The sequence below is a fragment of the Peromyscus leucopus genome, chromosome 2 (assembly GCF_004664715.2).
Source record: "Peromyscus leucopus breed LL Stock chromosome 2, UCI_PerLeu_2.1, whole genome shotgun sequence".
Lineage (NCBI taxonomy): Eukaryota > Metazoa > Chordata > Mammalia > Rodentia > Cricetidae > Peromyscus > Peromyscus leucopus.
In genome coordinates, this window is record NC_051064.1 from 110,926,191 (window position 1) to 110,941,198 (window position 15,008).

At 42.6% G+C, this 15,008-nt stretch overlaps 1 protein-coding gene and 1 long non-coding RNA gene across 13 annotated transcripts in view; one reads left to right on the plus strand and one right to left on the minus strand.

The window, feature by feature from the left end:
- Window positions 1–10,343, plus strand: part of Lrp8 (LDL receptor related protein 8) — a 71,671-nt gene extending 61,328 nt beyond the window's left edge. For 8 of the 12 annotated variants that reach the window (XM_028888357.1, XM_028888408.1, XM_028888374.1 and 5 more), the window contains 4 exons: window positions 1,747–1,815; window positions 6,509–6,681; window positions 7,643–7,819; window positions 9,924–10,343. In XM_028888357.1, coding sequence (XP_028744190.1) covers window positions 1,747–1,815; window positions 6,509–6,681; window positions 7,643–7,819; window positions 9,924–9,962 — 458 coding nt within the window. In that variant the 3' untranslated portion in view covers window positions 9,963–10,343. The remainder of the gene's footprint in view (window positions 1–1,746; window positions 1,816–6,508; window positions 6,682–7,642; window positions 7,820–9,923) is intronic. The other 4 variants (XM_028888401.1, XM_028888425.1, XM_028888451.1 and 1 more) reach the window with 1 other exon arrangement.
- A 2,910-nt stretch (window positions 10,344–13,253) lies between these two features.
- On the minus strand, window positions 13,254–14,430 carry LOC119087434. Its single transcript, XR_005090882.1, has 2 exons — window positions 14,226–14,430; window positions 13,254–13,534 (listed from the first exon to the last, which is right to left on the minus strand). It is a non-coding gene; the product is annotated as an uncharacterized LOC119087434 (long non-coding RNA).
- Between the last annotated feature and the right edge of the window lie 578 nt (window positions 14,431–15,008).

Consider the following 15,008-nt stretch of genomic DNA (forward strand, 5'->3'; position numbering starts at 1 on the left):
CCTTCAGATCAGGGCTGTTTTGCCAGCAGAAGCTGGATTCTAAGAATAGCGTATTCACCCTGGTGTTTGCAGAGGAGGTGGAACTCCATTTCCTCTCATCTGGGGCAGAGTTCTGAGCCGTCCTCACAGGCCTCAGGAAGTTCTAGCACATCACAGCAAGAAGACAGCAGTGCTTCCGATTAGTTTGTTTGGCTTATTTTTCTCTTTTTCCTTTCCTTTCCTTTTTTTTTTTTTTTTTTTTTTTTTTTGGTGTGTGTGTGTGTATGCATGTACATGTTCATGTGTATGTACATGTAAAGGCCAGAGATCAACTTTGAGGGTCTTCTCAATAGTTCTCCATCTTAATCCTTGAAGCAGAGTCTCTCATGGAACCTGGAGTTCACTGATTGAGCTAAACTGGCTGGCCAGCAAGCTTCAGGTTTCCTCATGTCTCTCCTCAGTGTGGTACTACGGGCACATGCTGCCCCCCTGGCTTTACACGGACTAGGGAGGGAGCATTATTCACATCCTCATTCTTACATGGCAAGCACCTAACAAGGGAGCCATCTCTGCAGCCCCTCCAGTTAGCTCTGTAAGCAGCACAGCTCTCTGATTGGTCAGATTTGCCTGAGGTGACTTGGAGAAATAGATTGAGGGATGGGTTTGGGGACATTGCCAGGAGCACTCATCACCTTATGTGAAGCAAATATGGCTAGATGTTGGGTTTCATGCCTCAGAGGGCTCTCATGGGATCCCAGGGGATAATGCTGTACAGATGTCACAGGGAAGACGGTCGTGAGTTATCAAAGGAATTCAATTAAATACAGTCAGTTTTCCAAGCACCCTTCAGTTTAAGAGTGTGCTTTTCTGTGCCTTTATCAATGACAACAAGAACCTCTATTTAGAGATAGGGTCTCACTATGTAGCCTAGCCTAGTCTGAACTTGAGATCTTCTTTCCTTACCATCCTGAGTGGTGGGTTATATGCATGCACCACCATGCCTGGCTAACATACCTTTTTAAATTTAGCCCTTATAACAACTCCTAACCCCCTCACTACCCTCTTGAATTAGGCAAGGCCAGCTAGACATTGTGCTGAGTATCTTATATGAATCACCTCATTTAAACTTTAAATGTATTCTGAAGAGGTAGAAAATATTTTAAGATAAATATAATGCACATTATATGTCTCATATTATATTAACTTTCATAGTATCACATAGCTAATGAGTAACAGACATAAAATCTGACCCCGGGAAGCCTGACCCAGAAGCCTATGCTCCTGATTACAGTCTACTACAGTCTAGTGTATCTCATTTTAATCTGTTAGGAAAGCAAGCTGGAAATGCAAATAACAGCAGACCACCAAAAACAGTGGAGACAATGTACTGGATTTTGTTTGAAAAGACAGCTGACCCTATCAGCAACAAGGAGACCTAGGCACTAACCTGCCATGCACAGCCCCCAGCTTCCTACCATCCTGATGTTAGGGAAAGAGTATAGGGCTTGAGTCGTGAGTCTTGAGTTCAAGTCCTAACTCAGCATTTATCAAAATTTAGTTTGCCATATGTGAAATAGAAATAACCTCTGTCCTGTCTGCCTCAGGAATTCTGATGAAATTTAGTAAGACTGACTTATTACATAGTAGCTGGGATCATCATTTTAGAGTGAGGACAGAAGAAGGTGGATGGTTCTTATAGCTTGGGGCTAGTAAGGGCTTGGGTTCGCAGTGGCAGAGCATCACTCTGGAAATGTTGGTGTTTTACAGATGGGAACGAAGGCAGCCAGATGGGCTCAACAGTCACCGCTGCTGTCATTGGGATCATCGTGCCCATAGGTGAGTGTGGCCCCAGTCCACGGAGGGCAAAGGACTCTTTGCCCGAGCTTTGGGGAAGGCAGTAGAAGGATAAAGAACTGCATGCTGCCTGGTTCAGTTTGGGTTCTTGTGTGGCACACAGTACTCTCCAGCTTCTGGCCCTGTGTGAACATCCAGGTGCATCTCCCTGCCTGCCTCTTCACACCCCACACTTGCACCATGTCAAGACCAAATCAATGCTCCCTGGGGACCCAGCTGGTGTCTCTTGCTCACCACTCTCCCAAGTTCCTAGCAATGGCTGGCACATGATAGGGAATTCTATGATTGTTAACTCATGAGCCAAACTGCTTGCCATTTCTTTAATAAATAATCCTGTCTTGTTTTCTTTTTCTTTGCTTTTCAATAAACATTTATCAAGGAGCTACTATGTGCCAAACTCTAGTAAGGAAAGGGAAAGCAGTGAAAGGACATGCAAGACATGGTCCTGTCTAAAAGTCTGTGGTCTAGCAGGGTAACTCAGTGGGTCAAAGCACTTGCCACCAAGGCTGACTACCTGAGTTCTACCCCTGGACGTCACATGGTGAAGGAAGAGTTGGTTCCTGCAGTCTGTCCTCTGATCCCCACACACCCACCTTGTATGCACTGCCCCCCCCCCCCACTACTTAAATAAGTCTAATTTTAAAAGGCAGCAGTCTTATCCAAGGGACACATGTAACACAGGTAAGTTCATTAGGACATGACAAATCATAAGAGTAAAGCTATGTTACTGAGTTGAGTGGGAATGCTAAGGAATCACCTGGTCTTGAAGGGAAGAGGACAGGCAAAGTTTCCCACTAGAAATACTCCTTGAGCTGGGTTGGCCAAATGAAAAAGAATCAAGAGCAGCCCAAGTAGTGCAGACAGCATGAGCAAAGCCAGGAGTTGGGGAGGCATGGAGAGAGTTAGGGAGGTTGAACTAGGAGTTCAGAATGGCAGAGCAGTCCTGATTAAGACTCAGAACCTGGGGCTGACTCATTTTCTCCCACTCCAATATTCATGTGTCCTGTGTATACATTCTCTCATGCCTGCCTCATGTCTTAGCAGTATTTTTGAGTTGGATTACCCATTCTTAGGTTTATCTCCTATCTTAAGGTTACTACTGCTGTGATGAAACACCATGATCAAAGCAACTTGGGGAAGAAAGGGTTTATTTGGCTTATGCTTCCACATCATAGTTCATCATGGAAGGAAATCAGGGCAGGAACTCAAGCAGGTCAGGATCCTAGAGGCAGGAGCTGATGCAAAGACCATGGAGGAGTGCTGCTTACTGGCTTGCTCCTCATGGCTTGCTCAGCCTGCTTTCTTATAGAACTCAGGACCACCAGCCCAGGGATGGCCCCACCCACAATGGGCTGGGCCCTTCCCCATTAATCATTAATTAAGAAAAATGCCCTACAGATTTGCCTACAGCCCGATCTTATGGAGGAATTTTTTTCCCCTGAGACAGGGTTTCTCTGTGTATCCCTGGATATTCTGAAACTCACTCTGTAGACCAGGCTGGCCTCAAACTCAGAGATGTGCCTGCTTCTGCCTCCCGAGTGCTGAGGCTAAAGGAGTGTGCCACCACTGCCCGGCTAGAGGCATTTTCTTAATTGAGGGTCCCTCCTTTCATATGACTCTAGCTTGTGTCAAGGTGACATAAAACTAGCCAGCACATCTCCCGTATGGACTTTGTCCTTTTATAAGTCACACACAGTAGATACTAAAGCATGGTATATATAATGCGCTATAACAGAGGTATGACAGATACATAGGTGTGATATAACAGTATCTTGATATTCCTGTGGAGGAAATAGGGAATCCCAGAGTGGAAGTGATGCTTCTAGAGAAGACAGAATTTGAATTGGTCTTGAAAGGGCTCAACACAAAAGACGGCGGAGAGACTACTATTCTAGTTTGTTTTGAGTGACCCTGTTCCTGCCATCTATGTGGCTTTCTGCTTGCTACAACCCTCCCACCCCAGAAAGAATCAGTATTTAAATGTCTACTAATCTGAAGGGGAAAAGATGAGTATTATTTCTACAAGAAGTAGAGTTAGGTTTTCATAAGTCTCCTGGCCATTTATTTGCATGTAATTCTGTATGAATTGCCTACTCACAGTCTCTTTCTTTTCCTTTTGGTTATCTTATTTGTAGAAATACACAATAAATATTAAAACCACAATAATGTATAAACAAATATTTTCTCCTAGTCTGACACTTGATTTTAAATTTGCTCATGGTATCTTTCATAAATTTACATTTTTTTAAGTACCAGATCTGTTAATCTTTTGTTTTGTGAGTTCTGGATTTTCTATCTTGCTTAGAAAGGCCCATTTCATTCTGAATTATTAAAACGTCTCCTAATATTTTCTTCTATTTAAATTCTTTTCAGTGTTTGGATATTTATTAGAGTATGGTGGTAGAGATTTAACTCTGTTTTCTTTCCTAATTGATATACCAGTTCTAATCTATGACTATTTTTTAATATGTGTGTATAGATTCTCCAAAACCATTATATTTAGGGACCCATCATTTCCTTCTGACTTGAGTGGTCATCTTTATTGTAAACTCATGCCTATAAATGCTAGCCTGTGTGGTTCCCTTTACCTATTATCTGTCTAGACCCGTAGACTAGCAATACTTTATGATATGTGATTCTTTTTTTTTTTTTTTTTTAAGATTTATTTATTATGTATACAGTGTTCTGCACGTATCTCTGCAGGCCAGAAGAGGGCACCAGATCTCATTACAGATGGTTGTGAGCTACCATGTGGTTGCTGGGAACTGAACTCAGGACCTTTGGAAGAGCAATCCGTGCTCTTAACCTCTGAGCCACATCTCCAGCCCCGATATGTGATTCTTGTAAACATTTTCTTAGATGTTCTTATGTGACTTCTCTTCTAAATGAACTTTAGAATAATTGTGCCACTTCGTAAAATGTATGATAGGGTTTTTATTGAACATGCTTTGGTATATACATTTATGTAAGGGAAATTTTCATTTTCACAGTATCAGACTTCCCCATCTAGGACCTGACATCTCGATTTAAGCCTTCACGTCTGTCCTTTAGCAGAACTTGATTGATCATATCACATTTGCCTATTTCTTGTTAGCTTGTCCCAGGTATTTCATAACTTTTATTGGGTCATTATGGATGTGCTTATTATTCCATGGCATTTTCTAATTGGTTTTATTAATTATTATTTCTAATAATAATTCTAATTTATTTATTTGGGGAATTATGTTTGTTTGTTTGGGTGGGTGTTTTTTTGAGACAGAGTTGCAGAGACTCTGTAAGCCAGACTTGCCTGAGCTCACTGTGTAGTCCAGACTGTCCTCAAATTCATGATAATTTTCCTGTCTCAGTCTCCTGAGTGCTGCAATTGTAGGTATGAGCTACCACATGTGGTATTCTAATGTGTTACTGCTTACTAAAAAGAAAGCTATTTTTTAGTATTGACTCTCGACGAACTAAATTATTTCTAAGTCTTTTTACCTGCTTCTCTAACACTAAGTTTTCTTCATTGCTATCTTTAATTATGGTATTTTTACTCAGAAACCCCTCTGCAGCATCCTAAATAGTTTCTACTGATATGCTCAACACCACTACTTACTTTGGTGGGCACAGTCTTGGAAACTCCCTTCCTGTAGGTCACTCAGGGTTCCCTCTGTACATGGCAATTGAGTTCTTGCCCATTCCCATCATCTTGATCTAACTCTTTGATTGCATTCCTGCCAGTTCTAGAAGACCTGTCCCTCACACTAGAATCAAACATATGTTCCTTCTTAGGCCTTGGCCCTCAAAATACAGGACACCCTTTCCTTCGTTCTCTGGCCAAGGGACAGAGTATGCTGGGCCTTGACTTCGCCATCGGTCCAACAAGGACTAAGCTGCTTAGTATTTTTACCTTGCTCTGAAGTCTTCAACTCAAACCTATGTTGCCCTTCTATATCCCCTTCTAGAGGCACTCTTCATCTGACAGAGCCTTAGCTTTGGGAAGACATGCAATTTTGAGGAAGTGACTCTCTCCCTCTTTTTTGAGGGAGAGTTCCAGAAAAGCAGTAGCATTAGGGTACAGGTGTAAGCAGACGTTTCTCAACCATTTACCATGTGCCACCGAGCACCTCCTCAGAGCTGGGCATGGGTAGAGAGAGAGGTAAATAAGCACACCCTGGGCTGGAGAGATGGCCCAGTGGTTAAGAGTGCTTGCTGCTCTTCTACAAGAGTGGAGTTTATCTCCCACCATCCATGTCAGGTGGCTCACAACCAACCGTAAGAGCAGTTATCAGATGCCTTTTCCTGGTCACAGGAAATATGCATATGTATACACTCGCACACACACATACATGCACATAAAAAATAATAAAAATCAATCTTTTTTTAAAGTTAGCACAGCCCTCACAGGCTCAGTCCAATTGAGAGAACAGATGTTTAGAAAAAAGGAAGACACCTATGGGAGCAGCAGTCTTTCCAGAGTAGTTGGGAAAGACTTAATTCATATTTGAGCTGGATCTCAAAAGATGAACAATTAATAAAGGGAAGCAGTGATGGGAAGACATTCAAGCAGGAGAAAATGAGCATACAGAAACAGTGCTGGGAAGCAAAGGGTAGCAAAGTTGGAGAGGCAGCAAGATCTGTGTTGATGCTGGGCCAGAGATCCTGGTTGTTCAGTGTGCTGTGTCCTTCCCTCCAGTGGTAATAGCCCTGCTGTGTATGAGTGGGTACCTGATCTGGAGAAACTGGAAGCGGAAGAACACCAAGAGCATGAATTTTGACAACCCAGTATACAGGAAAACAACAGAGGAAGAGGATGAAGACGAGCTTCACATAGGGAGGACTGCTCAGATTGGCCATGTCTATCCTGCAGTAAGTATTCCTCAGTAGGAGAGCTCCTTCCCTCCCCTCTGTCCTCTCACCCTATCCTTCCCTTCCACCCTCCCTCCCTCCCTTCCTCCCTTCCTTTCACCTTATCAAGAACCTGCCACGCATCAGGCACTGTGTGTGCTGGCTCTGGGAGAACATAGACTTACTGAAGCAGGTGATGGGGGCAGAATATCAGGGCCACCTTTTACCTAGAGGCTCTTCCTGCCAGTTAAGAAGCCAAATGTCTTCCTGCAGAAGGGCAACTGGCTATTTAATCTATACATATATGAATTCCAACAAACTCTGAATGCCAGTTAAATGCCAAGCCCCCCATTAGACATCAAGTGTTCAGAATTAATAAAAGAATGCATTGCTTCCCAAGTAACTGGGGATGGGGGTGGGAGTTAGAGATGCTAAGTGTCATGGTGGAAGTTGAAGAATCTACCCTTCTAGGAAGACTTCCTAGGCTTGCTTTCTTCTCCCACACTCTCCTGGCTGGGCCTCTCCATCCACAAACCACTTATTTTTGCTTAGTGGTTAACCTACTAGACCCTGAGTTCTCTGAAAGCAGGATCTGATGTGGTTAGTCTGTTTTCCTGGGCTAAGCATAGCACAGCTGGCTTCTAACAAATAATGAATGAATGAATGAATGAATGAATGAATGAATGAATGAACGAACGAACGGATGGTATGGAAGCACAGAAAGGGAGCTGCTAATTCTGTCTGGGGAACCGGGTTACATAACAACTCACAGTAACAGATGAACTGTCTTTAAAAATAGTAGTTTTTAGGTAAGGAAGAATGGAAATGACATTCCAGACAGAATCGTATGCAAAGGCTTAGAGAGCATGGCCTGTTGGGGAACAAGGATTGTGAAGTGGTTTAGAACAGGTGTCACTGTTGTACAGCAGAGTCAGGGGGCTGAGTATGACCTCAAAGGTCATCCAGTCCATCCCCCTGTCAGGCAATCAGCAGCTTTGATCGCCCACTGTGGGCAGAGCCCTGTCTTGGGGAGACCAGAGACATGGAAGACCCAGCCCCTGCCCTCAAGGAGCTTTTTGTCTTGCCGGGGGAACCAAGGTCACAGCTGCACCAACTCCCGAAGAACCCTCTTTCCGAGCGGCCTGTCGTCAAGTGCAAGGTAGGGCAGTGCCACTCTGAGCCTGAGGGGGCTGGTGAGCGAGGGCCATAAACCTAGGCAGATACAGCAAATCCTAGAAGGCTTTCTAGATTTGGAGGGCTACAACTGTAAGCTTGCTACTTGGTCAGAGAAGAATGGTGCATGCTGTAGACAGAAGAAATGGCATGTGGAATAATGTTACTGATGTGTGGCAGACAGACTGCTGTTCAGGCAAACTGTTTGTAAAGGAGAGGTATGAACAAAGTTGAACAGTGTTGTGAGGGTTAGCAGATGGCCTTAAAGCTCCTTAACCATGGCCAGTGCAGGCAAACAGATTCTTAGAGATCAGAGAAGGCCCAGTACAAGAGGCCTTGAGCTCGGAGGAGATGGCTCTCAGTTCCACTGTTCATAGCCCTGTGGTCTTGCCTACTTACCTTTCCTAGTGTATTGAGAGTGATAACCCAGTCTCTCTGCCTCCTGAGGTTATGAAGTTTAAAAGCACTGTGTAAATTACAAATCGCTCTACACTAAAGTAGCATCATTTCCAGAGCAGGAAGTGATGCAGCGAAGTTACCCCTGATTACTATAAGGCCTGTGTGATGAGCTCCTTCCACTCCCAGAGAGACAGGAGCTGGAGTAAGCCCAGTGGTGTTTAGCAAGCATCTGCTGTGTGTCAGACACTGCTTTCGGTGTCTCACACGTCTTTTTCTCACTCAGTCTGCACGGTTACCTTTGGAAAAACTGAGAAACACAGAATTTTATTAACTCCCTGAGATCGTAGCTAGAAAGTGGCAGAAGCAAGATTAAACTCCAGACAGTGTGCACAGAGGCCAGTGTTCTTTCCACTCTGTCCCAGGGTACCTGTCCTTGAAGCTCTGAAAATCCGGACTCTCAACCACCTGTCTTCTTCTGTCCTTCACTCCTGTAGTTCTGCCGTCACTTCTGGGGCCCGTCTTTGGCCTAGAGATAGGCCTGGCAAGAATAAGAGGGTGGCTTGACAATACCTTGTTAGTCAAAGCATGACCAAGTATGCATGGAGAGATTAAAACAACCGAAAATTAACTTGAAAGGCAATGAGGGTTCTTTCTCTCTTTGTCATATTGTAGCATTCCAGAAATGGAAAATGTTTATTTTATGATGGTTAGGTTTGACTAGACTACTCCAGATCTCATCCTTGCTAGGTAGCATGTCAAAACTCTAGCTATGTTATTTCATTTGGTTTCTCATATGAAGTAGATCCTAACCTCATCAACAGTTGATGAGAAGGAAGTGAGGCTAGCCCCAAATCATAGTGCTTTGAGAAAGGTAATGAAACTAGGATCTATCCAAGGAAGGTGCCCAGGAAATGGGGAAAGTGGCAGTCAAGGTTCTGTCAGGATGAGCTACGGAAAGTTAGATGTGTGTCCTAGGAAAGAAAACAGAAAGAGAGGAAAGGGATTCACTTAACTCAAAAAGAAGTTTTGGAGCTTTCCTCTCCAGAACTCTGAGACTAATATAGAACTGGGATCATGAGAAGATATAAATCAACAGCTTTTACATCAGTATAGGAAAGAATTTTAACCCTTAAGGGCCATTGGTCAGCCATCGAGGCAGAAGAGAATTGAACATATAGCAACTGGAAATGAGGGACAAGGGAGAGAGAGACTGGATGTAGTTACTTATGATGCTTTCCAGTGCTCTTTTATTACTTAAAAGGGGTGCAGCATGGTACCCACCTAATTGTGATTTGTATTCTGGAGACAGGTGACTAACTGCCCAAGATTTAACATTTGACAGTTAACCCTCTTTAAGTTCACCCAACTTAAAATCCTATAAGGAACCTAAGTTTAGATTTTTGCTACCCTTTTTTTCTGGAAGCCAACGAAATGATGGAGAAAAGCTACACTTCTAGATCTGCACAGACATGGAATCAAACTTTAGTTCAGCCATTTTCTGTGCAATCCACAGTGGTATAATTGAGCCTCAGTCTGCTCATCTCTAAAATAAGTATAAGTCTTGTCATTGGCAGTTTGAAGACTGTGTGAGCTAATCTCTATAGAGTAATACTATGTCTGTACTTTTGTTGATATTTAGTAAAGATTGTCTCTTATAGATCTAATGATGATTTCTTGATCTATTTCCCCAGCGAGTGGCATTAAGTCTTGAAGATGATGGACTGCCCTGAGGATGGGACCACCCCCTTCGTGCCTCATGGAGCTCAGTCCTATGCACTACTCTCTGGATGGTGTGTGCCTGGATGAGTGTCATTTCTATGTATGGGTCTGTGGGAGTGTGTGTGAACGTGTGTGTGTGTGTGTGTGTGTGTGTGTGTGTGTGTGTGTGTGACTTTTTTTAAATTTATGTTGCGGAAAGGTAACCACAAAGTTATGATGAACTGCAAACATCCAAAGGATGTGAAAGTTTTTATATGTATAATGTTTTATACACTTTTTAACTGGTTGCACTACCCATGAAGAATTCATGGGACAGCTCCTGCTGAGTGACTAACATGATGTATATAACCAAACGGGGCCAATGGTACAAACTTGACTCATCATTTGAATACTATATTTACAGAGGACATTTGTTTTGATTTGAGGGCTTTTTTAGGTTTGGGGGGCTTGGTTTTTTGTAAATAAAATTATGCTTTGTGGCTATCCATCAACATAAGTATAAAAAGAAAGAACACTTCAACTCCCTTCCTCATTTAGATTATTTATTAACATATTTCAAAAGTAAGGTTAGCTCTATTGATAATTTAGAGAAGTGAGAGTATTTATTTTTGGTATGACTGGCCCACTGCACAGACTCTGTGTTTATGTGTGTATGTTTGTATGAAAGAAAAAAAGGATCTGTAGAGAAGAGGCACACTCATGACTATTGTTAAAGTACATAAAAACAAAATTATTTTAAAACAGCCCACAAGAGGCATATCTAGTTTTCAGAGACACCTTCAGAAACTTCATTCAGAAAATAGATGCCACAGTTTGCGCAGACATGTGGTGGGAAAAGGTAGATCTTTTCACCTCTGGCTGGCTACTCCTGAGGCCTTGGTGAGCCAGCAAGAAGCTTTTCAGCTTGTCCCATGGCTGTCATGACACCTGCCTAGGCTTTCTGATCTGTGGTTTAGGTCAGTATACAGATACTACACAGTGCCAGAAGTCCTCTTAAAGTTCAGCTCTGTGTGAGGACTCAGGTTGACTTTCCTCTGAAGCACCTGAAGGCTGAGCCTCTAGACAGCAGTTCTCAACCTGTGGGTCATGACCCCTTTGGGGGCCAGATGACCCTTTCATGGAGGTCACCTAAGACCATTGGAAAACACAGATATTTACATTACAATTCATAACAGTAGCAAAATTACAGTCATGAAGTAACAAAATAATTTTATGGTTGGGGTCACCACAACACGAGGAACTATAGTGAAGGGTCCCAGCATTAGGAAGGTTGAGAACTGCTGCTCTTGAGCTAAGTGAAGACATTTCTAGGATTTCCAAATTTACTGTAAGAACTGGCTCAGGCACTGAACCTCTGAGTCTCTGTGGATGAGGACAAAGATTTTGGAATAGGTTTGATTACATCTCTGTTTCTCCATCCCCTTACTTTCTACCATTTTCTTAAGTAGGGGAAACATTTTAAAACAACAAACATGTTTCTTACCATCATATGTTCACATGGATAAAACTAAGTCCATAAAGGTTACCACATCCAAAGTTATATTTGGGGGGAAATAACATAGGAGATATAGCATATTGGGCATGTGTCCACACAAGGATTTGTTTTACTGCTTTATAAATAAAAGGAAAACTCTGGGTATTTATATAGATCTTTCTTTGTTATGAACACCACCTTTACTTTTTCTGAGCCTTGGGGCGGGGAGGAGGGGGGTCATTTTCTGTCTGTGGGATCCACTGTTGGAAACCCCAGAGTCCCAGAAGAAATTCAGTCTCCACTAGCTTTCTCTTCCAAAGTATGGTCTTTCTGTGATTCTGCCAATTCACTCCAGCTAAATGATCAAGTACAACATGGAAGTATTTGCTTACCTGGAAGCAGAGGACATGTATCTACCTTTGACATACCTGGAACTTGACATTTAAAATGTCTCCTGTTCCCACTCTCCAGCTTCCCCCAAATCAGTGAAGCTTGACTGTCTTGCCAGCTTGGCACCCTCTGAATTTCCAGACAGGCCATCTGGAGTTCTGCCATCCTGTTCCTAGGAGCTTGCTCTATGTCACTCATGTTTTCCTACCTTTAAAAGAAATGGCTGTGTTCTAAGTGTGGCCATTATGTCTGACAACTTCTTTCTGGTATACATGTGTTGATAGTCCTGAGATATTCACTGAATAAATGCAGTTGACCTCTGACCCATTCCAAACAGTCTCAAGAACAGGTGGCCAACTCCTATGGATATTACTCACTATATTCATTCAGGAATGGAAAGGAAAATCATTCTAACTGAAGAAAAATGCTGAAAGTGAAAGCATCAACATTTACACAAAATAAGCAGCTTTTAAAAATGCCTCCAAAGAAACTGAAATAACTAGCAGTAGTTAATTCATAGTTTCTGAACTTTTAGTCAGATCCTGGACTTCAAAATAAGGTTGAAACATACAGTCTAGGATTTCCAAAAGATGAAATGCACAACTTAGAAGTGCCCTATTCCCTGACCACGCTACAGCCACAGTCTGAAAGCAGAGACATCAAACAAACCGACAGATACATGGATAACGTAGATCAGAAGCAGTCTGGGGAGGAGAGCCACTTGCTCCTAGCACTGACGACTTTTTGAGCCTCATTCTGAGGTGTATTTCAGATCTGCTGCTGCCCTTTGCTGCTGTGCATATGGATCCAGCCATCAGCAGCCAGAAGGATGCTTAGAGATAAATCAAGGGGGCAGAACCTCAACAAACTACTTATTAAAAGAAGCCAGGCCAGACCTTTGGCTCTCCCTTCCCCAGAAGACAACACTGGGCTGCCTGAACAAGTGTGCAGTCAAACCTGCTTCCTCTCCCGTGACTGTCTGTCCAATGCACTGATGAAGGCACTACCAGAAATGGCCTTCCTGAGACAAGAAACTAAGACTCTGTTTGCTCTTCAGACACACGTACGTATACACACACACACACACACACACACACACACACACACACACACTCACACACACACACACACACACACACACACACACACACACACACACACGGTAGATTCCACTAAGAATACTGCCAGAGCACAACAAAGAAAATGGGTCATTTTACCTGAAAAGATGAAAAACTGGGTCTTCATAGAAGTGACCCAAAGCCAAGTCTTAAAAATTGAAAAGTGGCGTTGAGGCTGCTTCTGGCAGAGGGGACACTGAGCTAAGACTGGGCCTGAATCAGCCGCGGGACTGACTCTAAGGAACAGCATGTAGTTCATCACACCTGGAATGAAGAACTCAAAGGGAGTCGGCAGAAGAGAAACTGGATGGAAAGACAAGTTCAACACAAGCACTTTATAAAATAACTCTGATTGAATGAAGCAGACCGCCCTTTGGTCGCGTGTTGTGTACAAGGCAGCATGGAAAACTTACCGGCAGCACTTTCGAAGGCATGACGTCATTCCACCTCAAGCGTTCCAGTGGCCACAGGGAATGCCGACTGCTTTCTACTTAAAATATTGAGTCCGATTTTTGACACGGTTGGTGAAAATTAACGTAAGAGCGGTGGAGTTTTCACAGAAGCACGCCGTGCTGTGAAGCACCTTTTCCCTTTCTCTCAACTGTAAGAAAGAAAACAAGATGATAGAGATACAGAATCCGAGGGTGTCCCAGTCAGTACAGTCGATGCTACTGGGTGCAGGAGGAAACAATTCGAATCCCACAGGAATTCAAAGACCACGCCCATCCCGCCACACACTCACCATTTCACAAAATGTCAGTCAGTCAGCAGTTTCTAAATATATAATTTCCTTCCTCATAAATGCATGAAGATAGAGAGTCTCCTTACACTATATTTTTAGGGTATTTGGGACTTTTCAAGATACAAAGAATTTAGAAGGTGGAGGAAATTAGAGCTCCAAACTTTCAGTTAATTAAAGGAAGCTTCATTCAGACTGTTCACCATGTGCACAGTCTTAAGAATCAGCAGGAACAGCATTTGCCAACATTTTGTGTTGTCAAAACTAATTTTAAAAAAGTTACCTGTATAAATATATACATATATATATTTAAAGACAAGGTTTTGATACTTTTTTCTTTCTTTTTTTTTTTTTTACAAAAACTACAAGAGAAGACTGTACAAACTAGACTTTTAAAATGGCATTTTGTTCTATACAAGCTGTTAATATAAGGGTAAGGTACTGGTTTGCAAACTCACACTATCCAGATGGGTTTTCTTGTTTGCTGCCTCCCCCTCCAAATTACCACATTGGGTGTAATAGTAGGGCATGTAAAATGTTGGGTCGCACTAACCATTTCTGCTCTTGTCACGTCATTCTGAGTTCCATTAGCGTCTGTACTCAGTGTCTCGGCAATCTAGTTTCTTCCAGAGGCCGAGGGACTGAAGGAGGTGTGCTCCATTTCACTAGCTGTACTGACATCATCTAGGTGAACTGAAAACCAAATGTGGACATTTGTAAAATCAGAACACTGTTTCTAGAGAGATTAAATTCATTTTTTAAAATGTTTTGCCTCATTGTGGTGCTTTAATGGGGGGATGTGTGAACTATCACTAATTAACTCCCTGATGTGTAACAAATGTTTTTCACAAATCATCCCAATCTTAGCAATAATCCTGTAAAATAATATTTTCAGTATTATCCACTCCCACTTTATAAAGAAATGGGTAAAGTAACTGCCCAAAGTCACAGTTCTTTTTCATAGTCCTAAAGACATGCATGTGTAGCAGTCTCTGCCTAGAATTTCCTACTTGTTATTAAGTACTAAATTTAGGTAGTATCTCCTCCAGGAAGCAACCTCTTGTCTTTTGGTCAGGTAACTCCACATTTCCATTATGGTTTTTGCCTACTTGCAGCCCGATGTTTTCTGATCTGTCACTTATTCTCAGACCACTCAGGTGACTTACAAAGGTCATCTAGGGCTTCCCTTATTCGAAATCTTGTAGACACACCTCCAGTCTTTTTCTTCCTTGACCTCAGAGCAGTATTTAACACTGGGCCACTCTTTGTGGAATACCCTTAGTTTGGTGTCTACAACACTGTATGTCTGCTTTTCTCCTTACAGCTTTGGCCACAG